The 18,741-nt window shown below is 64.2% G+C and overlaps 2 protein-coding genes across 6 annotated transcripts in view; both read left to right on the top strand.

Moving 5' to 3' along the window:
* LOC142019132 (laminin subunit beta-2-like) overlaps positions 1-12,417 on the top strand; it is an 85,084-nt gene extending 72,667 nt beyond the window's left edge. The window contains exons 30-35 of one of the 2 annotated variants that reach the window (XM_075005607.1): positions 1,058-1,202; positions 8,166-8,373; positions 8,799-8,940; positions 10,168-10,350; positions 10,982-11,138; positions 11,304-12,417. In XM_075005607.1, the coding sequence (XP_074861708.1) occupies positions 1,058-1,202; positions 8,166-8,373; positions 8,799-8,940; positions 10,168-10,350; positions 10,982-11,138; positions 11,304-11,437 (969 nt within the window). In that variant the 3' untranslated portion in view covers positions 11,438-12,417. Of the gene's footprint in view, positions 1-1,057; positions 1,203-8,165; positions 8,374-8,798; positions 8,941-10,167; positions 10,351-10,981; positions 11,139-11,303 lie in introns of those variants that run through there. The other variant, XR_012646993.1, reaches the window with a different exon arrangement.
* Positions 12,418-14,232: 1,815 nt separating this feature from the next.
* The window catches only part of LAMB2 (laminin subunit beta 2), a 66,535-nt gene continuing 62,026 nt past the window's right edge, over positions 14,233-18,741 (top strand). For 2 of the 4 annotated variants that reach the window (XM_075005610.1, XM_075005611.1), the window contains exons 1-4: positions 14,557-14,684; positions 15,830-15,999; positions 16,747-16,882; positions 17,949-18,022. In XM_075005610.1, coding sequence (XP_074861711.1) covers positions 14,657-14,684; positions 15,830-15,999; positions 16,747-16,882; positions 17,949-18,022 — 408 coding nt within the window. In that variant the 5' untranslated portion in view covers positions 14,557-14,656. The other 2 variants (XM_075005608.1, XM_075005609.1) reach the window with 2 other exon arrangements.

Raw genomic sequence — 18,741 nt, 5'->3', positions numbered from 1 at the left:
ATCCCCCCATCCCGAACCCCCATCCCTCAGCCCCCAACTCTCATTCCCCTGCCTCGAGCCCCCATCCCTCAGGCCCCAACTCTCATTCCCCTGCCCCGAGCCCCCATCCTTCAGCCCCCAACACTCATTCCCCTGCCCCGAGCCCCCATCCTTCAGCCCCCAACACTCATTCCCCCATCCCGAGCCTGTGATGGAGGGGGGGGGAGTGCATGTGAGAGTCAGGCTGGATGTCTGAGGCTAGCAGCAGCTCCCAGTGGCTAAGGATGACCCTGGGGCTACAACTGGCAGGTAACACCTCTGCCCTGAACAAAGAGGAGGGAGGAGCCGAGCTGGGTTTTGAATCGGGGGCGGCAGTTAGGAAGGTGGGGAAAGAGGAGCTGGAAGGCAGCCAGCCTGAGGAGGGGGAAAGCTGCACCCCAGAGGGGCACCCCTCGGGGTCTTCTCCCCAGGACGGGTTGGAAGGACTGTCTCTGGCTGCTGTGCTGTCGCTTCTGGGAGAAACTGGGCATCTGTTGCCTAATAAACCTCCTGTTGTACCTGCTGAGTGAGAGTCACTCCTGCCAGCGGATGGGGTGCAGTGCAGGGGGACCCCAGAACCCCATCACAGAGCACCCAACTCTCAGCCCCCATCTCTCAGCCCCCCGCCCCAAGCCCCCATCCTTCAGCCCCCAACTCTCTTTCCCCCGCCTCGAGCCCCCATCCTTCAGCCTCCAACTCTCAGCCCCCGCCCCGAGCCCCCATCCCTCAGCCCCCAACTCTCTTTCCCCTGCCCCGAGCCCCCATCCTTCAGCCCCCAACTCTCTTTCCCCCGCCCCGAGCCCCCATCCCTCAGCCCCACATCCCTCAGCCCCCAGCCCCGAGCACCCCAGGGGGTTGTGATAGGACAGTACCTGTAAGAAGTGCAGGTTGCTTTCACCCCTGTAGATAGGCTCTGCCCATGTGCAGCTGCCCCCACCTCGCACACCTGTGGGCGCTCTCCCCCCAGGCGTGGGCCTGCCACGATGTGCCAGCCTCACCCCTGTACCTAGTCAGGACCAATCAGCTGAGTCCCTTCCAGGTGCAGGAGATCCAGGAGCTGGCCCGGGGTGCCAGGCGCCAAGCCCAGGAGACGCTGGACGGGTCCCAGGCAGCCAGGGGCCACATGGAGGAGTCCACAGCCAAGCTGCGAAGATTCATCCAGAAGATCAAGGACTTCCTGGCAGGTGGGCACTGGGCCAGGCTCCCCCTGCAGCCGGGCCTGCTGGGAATGGTGGGCACCACTCTGCCTGGGGCGAGTGGGGCAGGGCAGGGCAGGGCAGGGCAGGGCAGGGCAGGGGGCTGAGCCAGCATCTGCTGCCAGTCCTGAGCAAGGTGCCCTCCAGCCTCTGCCAGCCACGGGCAGGAGTCTCCTGCCGTCTGCAGGACAAATGCTGTTACGCCCTGGGCCTGAGCGCAGGTGCACTGCTGGTAGAGCCACGGCCTGCCTGGGCTGCTCTGCTGAACCCCGGGGCGGTGCGGGAAGGTGAGGGTGGCCACACGGGGTCAGACCGAAGGTCTGTCTCACTCAGGGTCCCGTCTGCCGACAGCGGCCAATACCAGGTGTGCCAGAGGGAGTGAACCAAACAGGGAATTGTCAAGTGATAATTCCCTGTCACCCGTCTCCAGCCTCTGACAAACCGTTCCTGCCCAGCCTGGCTAGCCGCCATCGATGGCCCCACCCGCCATCGATTTCTCTAGCTCTCTTCTAAACCCTGTTACACTCTTAGTCTTCCCAGCTCCTCTGGCCAGCAGCTGTGGGAAGAAAAACTTCCTTTTGCTAGTTTTAAACCTGCTGCCCATTGATTTTATTTGGTGACCCCTAGTTCTTAGCACAGAATCACAGGGCTGGAAGGGACCTCAGGAGGTCATCGAGTTCAGCCCCTGCCTAAATCAGGACCAACCCCACTAAGTCATCCCAGCCAGGCCTTAAAAACCTCTAGGGATGGAGAATCCACCACCTCTCTAGGCAACCCATTCCAGTGCTTCACCACCCGCCTGTGGAAGTCGTTTCTCCTAATATCTAACCTACTTCAGACCATTGCTCCTTGTTCTGCCGTCTGTCACCACTGAGAACAGCTTCTCACCCTCCTCTTTAGAGCTCCCCTTCAGGAAGTTGAAGGCTGCTATTAAATCACCCCTCAGTCTTCTCCTCTGTAAACTAAACAAGCCCAAATCCCTCAGCCTCTCCTCCTAGGTCTTGTGCTCCAGCCCTTTTATCTTTCCCATTGCCCTCTGCTGAACCTGCTCCAGCACATCCACATCTCTTTTATACTGGGGGGCCCAAAACTGGACACGATATTCCACATGTGGCCTCACCAGTGCCGAATAGAGGGGAACAGCCACTTCTCTAGATCTGCTCGAAATGCTCCTCCTAATGTTATGGGAGCAAGTAAATAACTTCTCTTTGTTCACTGTTTCCACACCAGTCATGATTTTGGAGACCTCTATGGCTACGTTTAAACTGTCCCAAAACTTCGAAATGGCCATGCAAAAGGCCATTTGGAAGTTTACTAATGAAGTGCTGAAATGCACATTCAGAGCCTCATTGGAATGCCGGCGGGTGCGGCACTTTGATGTTACCACGGCTCACTGCCGTGCGGCTCGTCCAGGCGGGGCTCCTTTTCGAAAGGACCCCGGCAACTTCGAAATCCCCTTCTTCCTATCAGCAGCTAGGAATTTAGTGGCTAAATGAGTCCCCATCTCATCCTGCATGTATTCCTATCAGCAGCCAGGAATAAGGGGATTTCGACGGTGGCGGGGTCCTTTCGAAAAGGAGCCCCGTCTGGATGAGCCGCGCAGCGGCAGCAAGCTGTGGCGATATCGAAGTGCCGCGGCTGCCGGCATTCTAATGAGGCGCTGAATATGCCTGACCATTTCAAAGTTTTGGGCTCGTGTAGACACGGCCTATCATATCCCGCCTTAGCTGTCCCTTTCCTAAGCTGAGAAGTCCCAGTCTTTTAAACTCCCTTCATACGGGAATAGTTCTGTTGCCCTTTTCTGAACTTTTTCCAAACCCAAGATAATCGTTTTAGAGATGAGGCGTCCACACCTGGACACAGTATTCAAGCCGTGGATTCATACAGAGGAGATGAGATCTTCCGTCTTATTCTCGATCTCTTTTTAAATAATTCTTAGCACTCGGTTTGCTTTTTTGACTGCTGTGGCACACTGAGTGGCTGCTTGCAGAGAACTACCCACAGTGACTGCAAGAACTTGCTCTTGAGTGCTTGTGGCTAAATTAGTCCCCATCTCATTCTGCATGTGTAGTTGGGCTTGTTGTTTCCAGCATGCATTACTTTGCATTTAGTGACATTAAAATTCCTTGCTATTTTGTTGCCTGATCACTTAATTTGGTGAGATATTTTGAAGCTTTTCTCAGTCTTCCTAACTGTGTTGAACAGTTTAATATCGTCAGTCAAGTTCACCACCTCAGTGTTACCCCTTTCTCCAGATCATTTATAAATATGCTGACTAGGACTGGTCCTGGTACAGGCCTTGGGGGACGCCACTAGTTACCTCTCACCATTCTGAAAACAGGCCATTTATTCCTACCCTTTGTTCCCTGTTGTTTAGCTGGTTACCAGGCAACGAGAGGACCGTCCCTCTTCTCCCTGGATGGCTTATTTTACTAAAGAGCCTTTGGCGAGGGACTTTGTCAAAGTCTTTCTGGAAGTCTGAGTACGCTACATCCCCTGGATCCCCCTTGTCCATGGCCTCGTTGACTCCTGGTAATATTGGAGATTTTTCTGGGCACTGCTGAGAGGGCCAGATGAAAGCGAATTGCTTAGAACAGGCTCCGTACAGCCTGGACAGGGGGACCTCCAGCACGAGGCACCGAGCCATCACACTGGGCACGTCTGTCACCACACTGCCCAGCCAGAAGTCCCACCAGCTCAGTGTCCCCTTTATCCCCAGGCCCACGTGGCGGGAATCCCATTGTTCTCCCGTGGGGAAGCACAGCCGGGCCAGAGCCTGTCCCACGGGCAGGGCAGGGTGCCCGTCCAAGTCCTTTCTAGGCCGTCAGCCACTGCCTTCTGCTGGATGGTGGTGGAGACTGGCCCTTTGTCAATCAAGCAGAGCTCCACCTGACCAGGAACCCTTTTGCAATAGCTGCACCTCCCTTTGGCTCTCCCCAAAGCTCTCCCATAGTTAGAACTCCAAATGCAGCAGGGATCATGCCTATGAGCAGTATACACAGAATCAGTGACTGAAGCTTTCACTAGACACCTCACTTGGCCCCCTGGGCCCAAGATTTGGTGCAAACATGGAACTGTGGTTGCAACAATGTTTTGCATGTTCCTCTCAAAATTCAGTAGTCACATCCTCTCACAGCCCGCTAGTAGATTGCTAAGGCATTGTTTGCCTTTACAGAAAGCACCTTGGCTTTTCTCCACCAAATGGTGCTTGTCTGTGTCTGACAATTCTCTTCTTTACCAGAGTTTCAGCTAATTTGACTGGGACTGACATTAGACTTAGCGGTCTGTAATTGCCAGGATCACGTCTAGAGCCCTTCTTAAATACTGACATCCTATTAACTGTCTTCCAGTCATTAGGCACAAAGGGGATTCAAGGGATAGGCTACAAACCATCTGTAATAGTTCTGCAATTTCACATTTGAGTTCTTTCAGAACTCTTGGGTGAATCCCATCTGGTTCCCGTGACTTGTTACTTACTGTTAAGTTTATCAACTTGTTCCAACACCTCCTCTAATGACACCTCAGTCTGGGACAGTCCGTCAGATGTGTCACCTGAAAAGAATGGCCCAGGTTTGGGAAGCTCCCCAACATCCTCAGCCATGAGGCCCAAAGCAAAGCATCCATTTAGTTTCTCCACAACGGCCTTATGGTCCTTGAGTGGTCGCTGACCATCTCGACCACCCAGCAGTCCCACTGGCTGTCCAGCAGGTGCCCTGCCTCTGACGCACTCAAACCATACTTTGCTAGTACTTTTTGAGTAGCTGTTCATCAAGCTCCCTTTTGGCCTTCCCGGTTGAATTTTTGTATTTGATTTGCCGGAGTTCATGCTCCTCTTTTCCTCACGGGGATTTAACTGCCACTTCTTAAGCGATGCCTTCTGTCTCTCACTGCTGCTTTTACTTGGCGGTTAAGCCACGGTGGAACTTTGTGGTTCTCTTACAGTGGTTTTTAATTTGGGGTGTACGTGTGAGTTGGGCCTCTATTACAGTGTCTTTGAAAAGCCTCCATGCGGCCTGCAGGGATTTTACTCTAATCACTGTACCTTTTAGCTTCTGTTTAACTGACCTCCTCCTTTTTGCGTAGTTCTCCTTTCTGAAATTAAATGCCACAGCGCTGGACTGCTGAGCGGCTTTACCCACCACGGGGGGTGTCATGTTTTGTTACATTGTGATCAATATTTCCAAGAGGTCCAGTTATATTGACCTCTTGGACCAGATCCTGCACTCCACTTAGGACTAAATCAAGAATGGCCTCTCCCGTTGTAGGGTCCCGAGCTAGCTGCTCCAGGAAGCAGTCATTTAAGGAGTCAAGAAATTTGATCTTTGCATCCGGTCTGGAATTGACTTGTACCCAGTCAATGTGCGGATAGTTGAAATCCCCCATTGCTATTGGGTTTGTTTTTTTTTTAGGAGCCTCTCTGACCTCCCTGAGCATTTCATAGTCACTGTCCCCATCCTGGTGAGGTGGTTCATAATAATATATGCCTACTGCTATATCCTTATGTGATAGGATGGGGTTTCTGGGCACCACTAGAGAAATCGATCCAGGGTATCTTTGCTTAAAACCTGGCCACTGACAGCCCCAGGCTGGGATTTTCTTCTCACTAAGGCAAATCCAACCAGCCTCAAAGGTGCCTCTGCCAGCCCCACTGGCCAGCCAAAAGCCACACAGGCAAACCCACTGACTTCCCAGCTGCTCTCCCAGCCCAGACCTAGAGTCCCCTACTCAGGTGGGAGGTTCTACAACCTATTTTACCAACTCCACACACATTCTTCTCCAGCCACAGTCCCTGGTCAGTCTATGCTAGGGCTGGGCCAGTCGTTCAGATCTGAATCTAAAGGTTTACTAATAAGAAGACCAGGGCTAGAGAGAAGAGCGGTTATAGCACCACTTTACACGCATCGATTACAGCTTCTGATGCAGCCAGCAATGTTCTCTGCTGAGTCCTGAAAGCCCATCTCAGATCACATAGTTTCAGTCGCTGGGGAAATGGAGAGCTGGCCAGCTGAAGTCAGCATGCTGGCACATGGCTCCTTGGAAACAGGACAACAGTGTCTCTTCCCCACAATGGACACTGCCAGGTCCACCACGTGGGTCTCCCTTGTGTCCAGGGACAAAGCCCTTTCTCCTTCCCATCAGGCCCTGGAGGGTCAATGTTACCTGACCCGGGGAGCCACTGTGGCAAACTGCCATTGGTCGCTGGTTTTGCCAAAACGCCCTGGTCATTGACATGGCCTGTGGGGTGGTGTCTGGGCATCTGATTTCAGTTCCTTTGCTTGGCCCAGGTCACCTGACTGGTGGGCTGCATCCCACTGACAAGTCTCATCTTTCTGAAATGTGGATTCGACCATCTGAGCCTCTGGCTTCCATCCCCTTGCTCAGCCCAGTGCCCTGCCTGGGGCTGACTTCACTCCTCCTGCTGTGAAGCTTTGCCCTTAACCATTTCCTAACACAGCTACCGAGCCAAAGTCTGTAACTCTGCCCACGGCCACGGCACAGACACACGAGTGGCACACGCTGCTCCAGGGCGTCCTCGGCTTCCCTTGCACACCGCACATGGCCCCAGCCTGATATTTGGGGCCAATAGAAACGCTGGGCACAAAAATGGCTTCCAGTCCCAACATGAAAATCCAGTGCCAGCCGTGCAGATTGACTGGCCGTGCGGAGGCTGTGGCCCCTGCTGGTTCAGCTCAGATTTGTAGCTCACTTTCTTTCACAGATAGTCTCAAAACAAACCAGCAGCCAGCAGCACTTTACAGACTAACTAATGTATTAGGTGGTGAGCTTTGGTGGGCCAGGCCCACTTCTTCAGCCCAGAGCCAGACCGGAGCAGCCTCCATATTTAAGGCACAGAGAACCAAAACCAGTAATCAAGGTGGACAATTATTGATTCCGGTTTTTGGTTCTCGGTGCCTTACCTATGGAGTCTGTTCTGGTGAGGCTCTGGGCTGAAGAAGTGGGTCCGTCCCACCACAGCTCATCACCTCATAAATTATTTTGTTAGTCTTTAAGGTGCTGCTGGCGGCTGGTTTGTTATGCGAGTGTATAGCCTAGCGCGGCTTTCTCTCCGTTGCTATTTCACAGTGTGTGTCAGTCTCCCCCCAGCATGACCTGCTCTGTGCTCCTGGTGTATTTCGTACCCTTGTGTGACTGTGTCCTATTGATTGTCCTCATTCCACCAAGTTTCTGTGGTGCCTAGTTGAGCAACATCCTCGTTCCCCAGGAGACACTCTGGTTCACCCGCTCGTTACCGAAGTGCCTAATGCGTGTGTTGTGTATCAGCACCTCAAACACTTGCCAGTATTTAGCTGCCAGCCATTGGCTGGTGTGTTCGAATGGCACTCGTTTCCAACAGCTGCGCATCTGATCTTACCCGGAGTCCATTCTCTCACTCGAGCACAGAGAGTCCCTGTTAACAGGCCCTCCCAAGGGACGGCTCTGCGCAAGCCCCGTGCTCCTCTGCCCATCGGCTTCCCCCAGCCCTTGGTGCTAAACCGCTGTATGACCTTTCTCACCGTGAGTGGCAGAAGCCTGGTTCCTTGGTGGTTTGGATGCAGTCCAGCCTTCTTGTATGGGCCCCCCTTCCCCAAAAGTGCCTGGTTCTAATGACTCTGACCCCCTCTTCCCTACACCTTCATCTCACCCGCGTGCTGGGACTCTGCCGAGCTGCCGCCTGGGCGGCCCTGCCCAGGGAAGTGGAAGCATTTCCGAGAACACAGCCAGATCGTGTTCCAGCATCCTGGGGCCGGAAGGACCGTAGTGGGGCTGGTCCTGCTTTGGGCAGGGGCCGGACTCGATGACCTCCTGAGCTCCCTTCCAGCCCCAGGGCTCTGGGAGTCTCGTATTGTACAGTTCCAAGCTTCACACCAGCAGGCCCCCTCCAGCTCACAGGGCCTGTGGGCTGGCGTGGCTGGGGCCCGCCCCCACCCTGACGCTGACCTGTCTGTGCAGAGGAGGGAGCCGACCCAGAGAGCATCGAGCTGGTGGCCAGGCAGGTGCTGGCCATCTCCCTGCCCAGCAGCCCCAGCAGGATCCAGCACCTGCTGCAGGAGATCCAGGACAGTATCCAGCAGCTGGACAGGGTGGATGCCATCCTGAACAGCACAGCCCATGGCCTGGCCACTGCCGAGGAGCTGCTCACACAGGCAAGGCAGGCCAGGTGAGCGAGCGGGGACAGGAGCACGGCAGGGCACCGCCTGGGGATGTGCGGGAGAGCCTGGCTACTCTGATCCCAGCCTCTCCCACCAGGAGGCGCTGTGGGGCTGGGTGCTGGGCAGGGGAAGGTTCCAGCAGGGGGCGCTGTGGGGCCGGGCGCTGGCTACAGGGGGAGCTCCCAGCAGGGGGCGCTGTGGGGCTGGGTGGGGGAAGCTCCCGGCAGGGGGCACTGTGGGGCCGGGCGCTGGCTACGGGGGGAGCTCCCAGCAGGGGGCGCTGTGGGGCCGGGCGCTGGGCAGGGGAAGCTCCCGGCAGGGGGCGCTGTGGGGCGGGGTGCTGGCTGCGGGGGGAGCTCCCAGCAGGGGGCGCTGTGGGGCAGGGCCCTTAGGGCGAGGGACAGGGACAGGGACACCTCCTGTGGCTCCGCAGGGCGCGTGCGGTGGGCACGCAGGAGGTGCTGAAGGCCGCGCAGGAGGCGGTAGCGGCGGCCCAGGCCCAGGTGGCGGTGGCAGGGCGGGCGCTGAGCGGCGCGGTGGAGCTCATCCGGGGCGTGGAGAGCAGCGTGAAGGAGGTGAGGGATTCTGCCTGGCCCCTCCCTGGCGGCGGCCCAGGGCTGTGCTCCTGGCCAGGCTGGGTGGCTGGCCGGGGTCACCCCGCTGGCGGTGGTACGGGGGCTCCTGGGGTATCCCCGCAGGCGGTGGTATGGGGGTTCCTGGGGGCTCCTGGGGTCACCCCGCTGGCAGTGGTACAGGGGTTCCTGGGCTTGCCCCGCAGGCGGTAGTACGGTGGTTCCTGGGGGCTCCTGGGGTATCCCCGCAGGCGGTGGTACGGGGGTTCCTGGGGGCTGGCTGGGGTCGCCCCGCTGGTGGTGGTACGGGGGTTCCTGGGGGCTGGCTGGGGTCGCCCCACTGGCGGTGGTACGGGGGTTCCTGGGGGCTGGCTGGGGTCGCCCCGCTGGTGGTGGTACAGGGGTTCCTGGGGTCGCCCCGCTGGTGGTGGTACGGGGGCTCCTGGGGTCGCCCCACTGGCGGTGGTATGGGGGTTCCTGGGGTTGCCCCGCAGGCGGTGGTACAGGGGTTCCTGGGCTTGCCCCGCAGGCGGTGGTACAGGGGTTCCTGGGGGCTGGCTGGGGTCGCCCCACTGGCGGTGGTACAGGGGTTCCTGGGCTTGCCCCGCAGGCGGTGGTACAGGGGTTCCTGGGCTTGCCCCGCAGGCGGTAGTACGGTGGTTCCTGGGGGCTCCTGGGGTATCCCCGCAGGCGGTGGTACGGGGGTTCCTGGGGGCTGGCTGGGGTCGCCCCGCTGGTGGTGGTACGGGGGTTCCTGGGGGCTGGCTGGGGTCGCCCCACTGGCGGTGGTACGGGGGTTCCTGGGGGCTGGCTGGGGTCGCCCCGCTGGTGGTGGTACAGGGGTTCCTGGGGTCGCCCCGCTGGTGGTGGTACGGGGGCTCCTGGGGTCGCCCCACTGGTGGTGGTACAGGGGTTCCTGAGGTCGCCCTGCTGGCGGCGGTACAGGGGTTCCTGGGGGCTCCTGGGGTCGCCCCACTGGTGGTGGTATGGGGGTTCCTGGGGTTGCCCCGCTGGCGGTGGTACAGGGGCTCCTGAGGTCGCCCTGCTGGCGGCGGTACAGGGGTTCCTGGGGGCTCCTGGGGTCGCCCCGCTGGTGGTGGTACGGGGGTTCCTGGGGGCTCCTGGGGTCGCCCCGCTGGCAGTGGTACGGGGGCTCCTGGGGGTGAGAGCAGGTCACGGCAATGCTGCAGCGCCCGGCAGACTGAGTGCAGCCCGACCCCTCTGCCGCAGGCCAAGCGCAGGGCCCAGGGGCTGCAGGAGAAGGTGTCGCAGTCGCAGCTGCTGGGCACCTTGCGGCAGCTGGCCAGGAGCGTGACGGCCCTGCAGGAGAAGGTGCAGGCCAGCCGGGAGCGGGCTGAGGAGGCCACGCAGAGAGCGGAGCAGGCCTCGTTGGCCACGGAGGCGCTGGACAAGGTGGGAGCCCCAGCCCCTCGGTGCATGGGGCACTGACCTGCATCGTCCAGCATGTCGCCCTCCTTGGCCCAGAGATGCCACCCAGGCCCTCCCCTGCCCTCCAGCCCATCCCCCGCCAGGCTGCTGGTGCTCATCCCCCACATGGCACTCCAGACCTGCCCCCAGGACCCCACTCCGCAGCCCCCTTGGACACCCCCAGCAGCTCCTCTCCTTTCCTGTCCTCTGCCAGGCTACCAGCCTCTGCGCCTCTTGTCCCGTCCCTGGCGGCACACAGGGCTCCTCTCTCCACAGCCCATTGTCCTCCCACCGGCCACAACTGGCTGTGCCATCCCTGCCGGCACCTGGGCGCCAGCCTGTGCCGCCCCCTCTGCCCTGCCCTCGTTATCCCAGTACCCTCAGGGACACCGCATGTCCCCCCTGGGAGCCTCCCAGCCCTCGGACAAATCCCCACTCCATCACACCTCCTCATCTGCCTGCTGGTGCCCCCGCATCACCCTCCTACCCCGCCCCCAGTCCAAGCCCTTCCCCGGCTACACGCGCCGCCTGCGCAGCTTCCCTCTCCTGCCTGCCCCTGCTGAGCACAGCCCTGGCTCTGCTGGGCCCCCACCAGCCTGTGCCCTCTGCTTCCCAGGAGCTGGCGGCAGCCAGGCAGCGGTACGAGGAGCTGAAGAGCACCGTGGGGGCGCTGTCGGGAGCCTCAGGCCCTGCGCTGCTCCGGGTGACGCGCCTGCTGCAGGGCGCCCAGCAGCTCCTGGACAAGGCCAGCAGCAGCCAGAGGAAGCTGGAAGGTACCAGGACACATGGCTGGGGGAAGGGCCACACGCCGTGGCACCGCCTGCCTGGCAGGCTGCAGGCCGGGCCCCCTGGAGGGCTCCGGGCCCGTGGCCGACGTGGCTGCAGGCCAGGGGACTGGGTCACTGTCAGGAGCTCACCACTGTCCTGCCTGTCTGCAGAGCTTGAGCAGCGCTTCCAGGCCGGCGAGGAGGTGCTGGAAGCAAAGGCCACACGGCTGCGGGTGCTGGAGAGACGGGTCTCTGGGCTGCTCGAGGAGATCCGGGAGAGGGCCAACGTCTACACCACCTGCTAGTGCCAGCGAGCCTCTGGGTCAGCCAGCCGGGGCTGCCACTGCTTCCCTCCAGAGCCTCCAAGGCTGCATCGTCCCCCCCGCCCCCATTGGCCTGTGTCCTGCTCCCCCGCCCCCCAGCGAGTTGGGCGCTGCCCATGGCTGCCAGACCAGGCTGGGTCTGACTCCGTAGCTGAGACTTGGGCCAGCTCATACCTCAGGCCCTACCAAATCCACAGTCCCGTTGGGTCAAGTTCACTGTCACAATTTCAGCTCCTGCGCTGTCGGTGTGGGGTTCTGCCCAAAGCGGAGTGGGAGCCCCAAGGTTATTGGGGGAGCACTGTGGTGCTGGGGCTGGCAGTGGTGCTGGGCAGCTGGAGAGAGGTGGCTGCTGGCCAGGAGCCCAGCTCTGAAGACAGCCGCCACCAGTAGCCCAGAAGTATGGCTGGCCTGGCAAAGCGCTGCTGCCTGCCAAGCTCGGCACCTGGCCAGCAGCTGCCCCCTCCAGCCAGTCAGCTCTGAAAGCAGCACGCCCGTGAGGGGGTAAAACTAAATCCCCCACACGAACCTTGTGACCCCCATGCAGTGCCCTACGGGTGTGGTAGGGCCCTAGGAATGAGCCACGGGGGTCAGAGCCCCCACTCTGAGAGGTGCTGGTCTCCCCGGGGGCCTGTACGGTTCAGGTAACACGCAAAGGCCAGAGCTCGCGGGGAGAGCAGCGCCCACCATCCGTGCCACGTTTTCCAGGACGGGGAGTCTGGCAGGGCTCTGCTGCCCCCTTGGTCTGCCACAGGGGAAGCAGCTCTGCTGGAAGCCGGCTCCAGCACGGTCCTGTGTTTTGCAGGACCTGCCCGTAGGTGCAGCTACCAGCCAGCCTGGGGCTGGGGGTGAGCATTGTAGGGAGTGAGTGGGAAGCCAGTGGGGAGCCCTGCTTGCCGGGGCCTGTCCCAACCAACATCTGTAGTGACCCAGACTGCAAATAAAGGCCTGTGCCTGCAGCCCTGGCTGCTCCGTGTCTCTGCCTGCCTCCCCCTCCACACCCAAATTGCCCCACCCCATGGCTGACGCCAGGGTCTGCCCCTTCGCTTGCCCAGGCCCATGTGCTCAAGCAGGTGAGGAAGGGGCAGGGGCTCAGAAGCATGGCCCCGTGGGGAACCCAGGCACAGCTGGGCTGGGCAGCAAGTCCAGGGGCTTGTACCCAGGGGCCGGCCAGTAGCAGGCAGGCAGGAGCCCCGACCCAGCAGCAGGGGAGTCCTGAGCCCTGCAGGAAAAGTGCTGGTCCTGTCCCGCAAGGAACCAGGCAGCTCTGGCCTGGAACCTACAGTGTCTGCCTGAGTGTGCTAATGGGGGGGCCCCGAAGGACACCCGCGGCCTGGGACAACGGCAGGGCTGACCCGTCCAGCGGGGTGGGTGTTAACTCTGGTCCCTAAGGACACCCGCGGCCTGGGACAACGGCAGGGCTGACCCGTCCGGCGTGGTGGGTGTTAACTCTGGTCCCTAAGGACACCCGCGGCCTGGGACAACGGCAGGGCTGACCCGTCCGGCGTGGTGGGTGTTAACTCTGGTCCCTAAGGACACCCGCGGCCTGGGACAATGGCAGGGCTGACCCGTCCCGCGTGGAGGGTGTTAACTCTGGTCCCTAAGGACACCCGCGGCCTGGGACAATGGCAGGGCTGACCCGTCCGGCGTGGTGGGTGTTAACTCTGGTCCCTAAGGACACCCGCGGCCTGGGACAACGGCAGGGCTGACCCGTCCAGCGTGGTGGGTGTTAACTCTGGTCCCTAAGGACACCCGCGGCCTGGGACAACGGCAGGGCTGACCTGTCCCGCGTGGAGGGTGTTAACTCTGGTCCCTAAGGACACCCGCGGCCTGGGACAACGGCAGGGCTGACCCGTCCCGCGTGGAGGGTGTTAACTCTGGTCCCTAAGGACACCCGCGGCCTGGGACAACGGCAGGGCTGACCTGTCCCGCGTGGCGGGGAGAGGGACTGGGGGAAGCACTGACCCAGTCCTGAGGCGACTGCCTCTGGGGTGGGGAGGGGGAACTGGTTCCAGGGGGCCCCTTTGCCCACAGCTGAGTTGCCGCTGGGGCAGGGCCGGGGGGGCTGGAGGAAGGGTGGCAGCGTCCGGCTGGGCTGGGTCAGGCGTCTGGAGGGTGGGACTTGGCCCAGCCGCCCCTGACTGAAATCCGGCCTTGGCTGCCAGCCCGGCGTCCTGCCGCCCCCTCCCGCCAGCCGGCTGGACGGATGCACATTCCAGCCCAGCCCGGCCCCGCAGCACGCAGAAAAAGCTGGAGCCATCCCGGCAGGAACTGTGCACCAGGGCCCAAGCCAGCCCCTCCCAGGGCCAGCGCAGCTCCGTGCCCCCCACTCCCCTGGGCTGGTGCCCCAGCTCTCCCCATCTGTGTTCCCAACTCCCCTGGGCCTGCATCCCCCAGCTCTGCCCATCTGTGTTCCCAACTCCCCTGGGCCTGCATCCCCCAGCTCCCCCCATCTGCCCCCAGCTCCCCCGGGCCAGTGCCCCCCAGCTCTCCCCATCTCTGTGCCCAGCTCCCCTGGGCCTCTGAACCCCAGTTCCCCACATCTCTGCCTGCAACTTCCCTGGGCTCTGCCCCCCACATCTCTGCCCCCCAGCTCCCCCCATCTCTGCCCCCAAGTCCCTGGGCCTGCGCCCGAGTTCCCAGGCGGTTCTCCAGAGGCAGGCAGCGCCCACTCAGGGCGGTGGGACCGGCGCTCCGGTACCGAACTACCGCCCGCCCCCGGCTCCGGCTCCGGCTCCCGGCGCGGATCCGCCCCGCGCTTTGCCTCCGACCCTCGCAACTTTCCCGAGTTTGGCCCGGGCAGCGCGGGGCCGGAGCGGCAAGTGAGCGGGGCGGGGCCGGTCCGGTTCGGTTCGGCTCGGCTCAGTTCTCCTCGGGCCGCAGGGGGCGGGGCGGGGCGGGGCTGGCCCGGTTCGGCTCGGGGGGCGGGGACCAGCCCGGTTTGGCTCGGCTCGGGGCGCAGGGGGCGGGGCGGGGCGGGGCTGGCCCGGTTCGGCTCGGGGGGCGGGGACCAGCCCGGTTCGGCTCGGCTCGGGGCGCAGGGGGCGGGGCGGGGCTGGCCCGGTTCGGCTCGGGGGGCGGGGACCAGCCCGGTTTGGCTCGGCTCGGGGCGCAGGGGGCGGGGACCGGCCCGGTTTGGCCCGACTCACCGGGTTCTCGGCCCGCAGCGGGCAGAGCAGCGCGCCGAGAGCCGAGGCTGCCGCGATGAGGCTGTGGGGCTGGCTGCTGGCGGGTGAGTCCAGGAGGTGGATGCAGCTGGGGGTGGGGATCGGGATCGGGATCGGGATCGGGGCCGGCGGAGATGCCCAGAGCAAAGTGCAGCCCCGGTCCTAGCCCAGCCCCAGGGCCCCGTGGGTGGCAGGTGCGGCCCGGCCCGGCCCGGCCCTGCAGAGCTGTGCCGAGTGAGGTCAGGCTGTCCCAGCGGGGGCACTCCGGGCTCCTGCGCCCCACTGCCGGCTCCCCAGCCCCTGGTCCCCAGCCTGGCTCTGGGCTGCCCCTGCCATGAGGGGGGAGGGGTGCTGTGCCCCCTGCCGTGGGGGGAGGGGTGCTGTGCCTTAGGAGCTGAGGGCAGGGGTGGGTTCTGGCTGGTGCCTGGGGGGTGCACTGCAGCCCTGCCTGGAGCAGCAGGGACCAGCAGTCCTGTGCCCTCCTCCTGGCCAGGCTGCCAGCCCCGTGGGTGCTGGGCACAGACTGGGCCTTGTGTGCACCTTACCCCCCGCCCTGACACCCCTTGGCTGCCTGCCTGCCTGGCTGAGCCAGAGCGCCGCAGGGGAGGCCATGGGTCGGGCTATTTCTGGCTGGCAGCTGTATCCAGCCTGCCTAGCGGAAGGGGCTCAGCCGGCCCCGTTCCTGAGGGGCAGGGGCAGGTGGCCAAGTGGGGCTCAGAACAGCCTGGAGCCAGGCCCAGTGCCCCCACCCGGCTGGCTGAGTCTGGCCCCACTCTGCACCAGGCAGCCCCAGCCCAGTGGATGGCAGAACAAATGGGTACAGTGCCTGGCACCCATCTGCAACCCGCAGTGCCAGGCCCAGCTCTCCACCCGGGCACACTGCCCTTTCCCGCAGTGCCAGGCTCCACTCTCCACCTGGGCACACTGCCCTTCCCTGCAGTGCCAGGCTTCCCCCCGCCACGCCCTGGCACACATCCCTGCCTCCGTGGCACAAGGGCAGCCCCCTTGCCCTGGCGAGGCAGCTGGGAGGGGCAGCTCTCCAGGGAGGGGAAGAAGATGGCTCCGACTCCCCAGCGTGTGGGGGGCAGCCCAGGCCCCTCCATGGCAGGCCAGGAGGTGCCCCACTGCTCCAGAGCAGGGCCCAGCCCCCAGCTGACGTTGGGCGCAGACCTCCAGTGGCTCCCCTCTTAGCTCAGTCCTCTCTGCACAGTGCTGGGGGGGGCCCTGAGCCAGCGCCCAGAGCCCCCCCATGGCTGCTCCCTGGGCAGCTGCTACCCAGTCACCGGGGACCTGCTGGTGGGCCGTGCGGAGCAGCTGACAGCCTCTTCTACCTGCGGGCTGCAGGGACCCCAGCCCTACTGCATCGTCAGCCACCTGCAGGTGTGGGGCGCAGGGGGGCGGGTGGGGTGGGACGGGGGGCTTGTGGGCCAGGCGGGGCGCAGGGGTGGGGGGGCTTGCGGGGCAGGTGGGGTGGGGAGCTGGGGGCAAGCGGGGCTCACAGGACAGGCAGGGCGGGGTGGGGGGCTCATGGGGCAATCGGGGTGGGGCAGGGCAGGGAGCTGGGGGCATGGGGGGCTTGTGGGGTGGGGGGCTTGCAGGGCAGGCAGGGTGGGGTGGGGGGCTCGTGGGGCGGGCAGGGTGGGGAGCTGGGGGCACAGGGTGGGGAGCTGGGGGCACGGGGGGGCTTGTGGGGTGGGCAGGGTGGGGCAGGGCAGAGTGGGGAGCTGGGGGCACTGGAGGGCTTGTGGGGTAGGGGGCTTGCAGGGCAGGCAGGGCAGGGTGGGGAGTTGGGGGCACAGGGGGGCTCGTGGGGTGGGCAGGGTGGGGGGCTGGGGGCACAGGGGGGCTCGTGGGGTGGGTGGGGTGGGGCAGGGCAGGGTGGGGAGCTGGGGGCACGGGGGGGCTCGTGGGGTGGGTGGGGTGGAACAGGGCAGGGTGGGGAGTTGGGGGCACAGGGGGGCTCGTGGGGTGGGTGGGGTGGGGCAGGGCAGGGTGGGGAGCTGGGGCACTGGAGGGCTCGTGGGGTAGGGGGCTCGCAGGGCAGGCAGGGCAGGGTGGGGGGCTTGTGGGGCAGGCAGGGTGGGGTGGGACGGGGCCAGGCTGCGGCTGCTCAGGTCTCCCGTGCAGGAGGAGGAGAAGTGCTTCGTGTGCGACTCGCGCCGGCCCTACTCCGCCCTCACCAACCCCGGCAGCCACCGCATTGAGAACGCCGTGCGGCCCTTCGCGCCCCACCGCAGGAAGGCCTGGTGGCAGGCCGAGAACGGTGAGTGCGCCCGGCCCTGCCCCACCCCAGCCCGGCCCTGCTCCCCTTCTGCCCCAGCCCGGCCCTGCCCCACCCCAGCCCTGCTCCCCTTCTGCCCAGCCCTGCCCTGCCCCAGCCCGGCCCTGCCCCGCCCCAGCCCTGCTCCCCTTCTGCCCAGCCCCTGCCCCAGCCCTGCCCTGCTCCCCTTCTGCCCCAGCCCGGCCCTGCCCCACCCCAGCCCTGCTCCCCTTCTGCCCGGCCCGGCCCTGCCCCACCCCAGCCCTGCTCCCCTTCTGCCCAGCCCTGCCCCAGCCCTGCCCTGCTCCCCTTCTGCCCAGCCCTGCTCCCCTTCTGCCCGGCCCTGCCCTGCCCGGCCCGGCCCTGCCCGGCCCCAGCCCTGCTCCCCTTCTGCCCAGCCCGGCCCTGCCCCGCCCCAGCCCTGCTCCCCTTCTGCCCGGCCCGGCCCTGCCCCAGCCCTGCCCTGCTCCCCTTCTGCCCGGCCCGGCCCTGCCCCAGCCCGGCCCTGCCCCACCCCAGCCCTGCTCCCCTTCTGCCCCAGCCCGGCCCTGCCCCACCCCAGCCCTGCTCCCCTTCTGCCCAGCCCTGCCCTGCCCGGCCCTGCCCTGCCCCGCCCCAGCCCTGCTCCCCTTCTGCCCAGCCCTGCCCTGCCCCAGCCCGGCCCTGCCCCACCCCAGCCCTGCTCCCCTTCTGCCCGGCCCGGCCCTGCCCCACCCCAGCCCTGCTCCCCTTCTGCCCAGCCCTGCCCCAGCCCTGCCCTGCTCCCCTTCTGCCCAGCCCTGCTCCCCTTCTGCCCGGCCCTGCCCTGCCCGGCCCGGCCCTGCCCGGCCCCAGCCCTGCTCCCCTTCTGCCCAGCCCTGCCCTGCCCAGCCCGGCCCTGCTCCCCTTCTGCCCGGCCCGGCCCTGCCCTGCCCCACCCCAGCCCTGCTCTCCTTCCGCCCAGCCCCGCTCGGCCCCAGCCCAGTCCCAGCCCTGCTCCCCTCCTCCTGCCTGGGCCCCTGTCACCAGGCCCCTCTCTTGCCCGGGCACCCAGCATGCCCTGCACAGCTCACAGCCTCTGTCCTCGCAGGCGTGGAGAACGTCAGCATCCGCCTGGACCTGGAGGCCGAGTTCCACTTCACCCACCTCATCATGACGTTCAAGGTGGGTGGCTGCCCGCAGGCGGCACGGGGCTCAGGCGTCCCCAGGCCCTGCACCCGCCCGCAGCAGCGACTCCCTCGGCGTGGGGGCAGGAGGTCGATGAGCGACAGAGGTGGGGCGTGGTACGGGCTCGGGCTCGGGCTCGGGCTCGGGCTCGGGCTCGGGCTCGGGCTCGGCAGCACACGCACCACTAGGGCACTGTCCCACCCAGCTCGGGGGCAGGAGATCTCCCGAGGGGACCCCAGCCCGGGAGCCCCAGCTGGCTTGTTCCTCTCCACCCCCAGACGAACTCTCCCCTCGCTGCTCAGCTTCCCATTGGGCGGGCAGCCAGGCTGCGCCTCTCCCGTTGTCTGGGTCACCCCCCAGCCCAGTTACCTAGGTTACAAATCACCCCCCCACCACATCTCTCCCTGCCCCCAGGCCGAGCTGAGCGGGGTCCCTCAGCCAGCGACCTGGGGAAATTCGCCCCCCACAGGGTAAAGCGTTGGCTGTGACATTGGTGCTCCCCTGTGCCCGGCCATGCCGCGGGGGTGTCCTGCTGCAGCCTCTCCACCTTGTCTGGCTGCTGGACGACTTTTGAGGGGCTGGCACGGCCCCACCCTCTGCGGTCGTACCAGCCCCTGCTCTTCCCTCGAGCTCTGCCCTGGCACTCCCTCCCTGGCCGGGTCCCTGAGCTCCGCAAGCCTCTCCCGGAAAGCCCGGACGTCCTCCACCCCCTGACT

Source organism: Carettochelys insculpta, chromosome 11 (assembly GCF_033958435.1).
Source record: "Carettochelys insculpta isolate YL-2023 chromosome 11, ASM3395843v1, whole genome shotgun sequence".
Lineage (NCBI taxonomy): Eukaryota > Metazoa > Chordata > Testudines > Carettochelyidae > Carettochelys > Carettochelys insculpta.
Note: the sequence above shows the minus strand (reverse complement) of the source record. Positions and strands in the feature narration are given on the sequence as shown.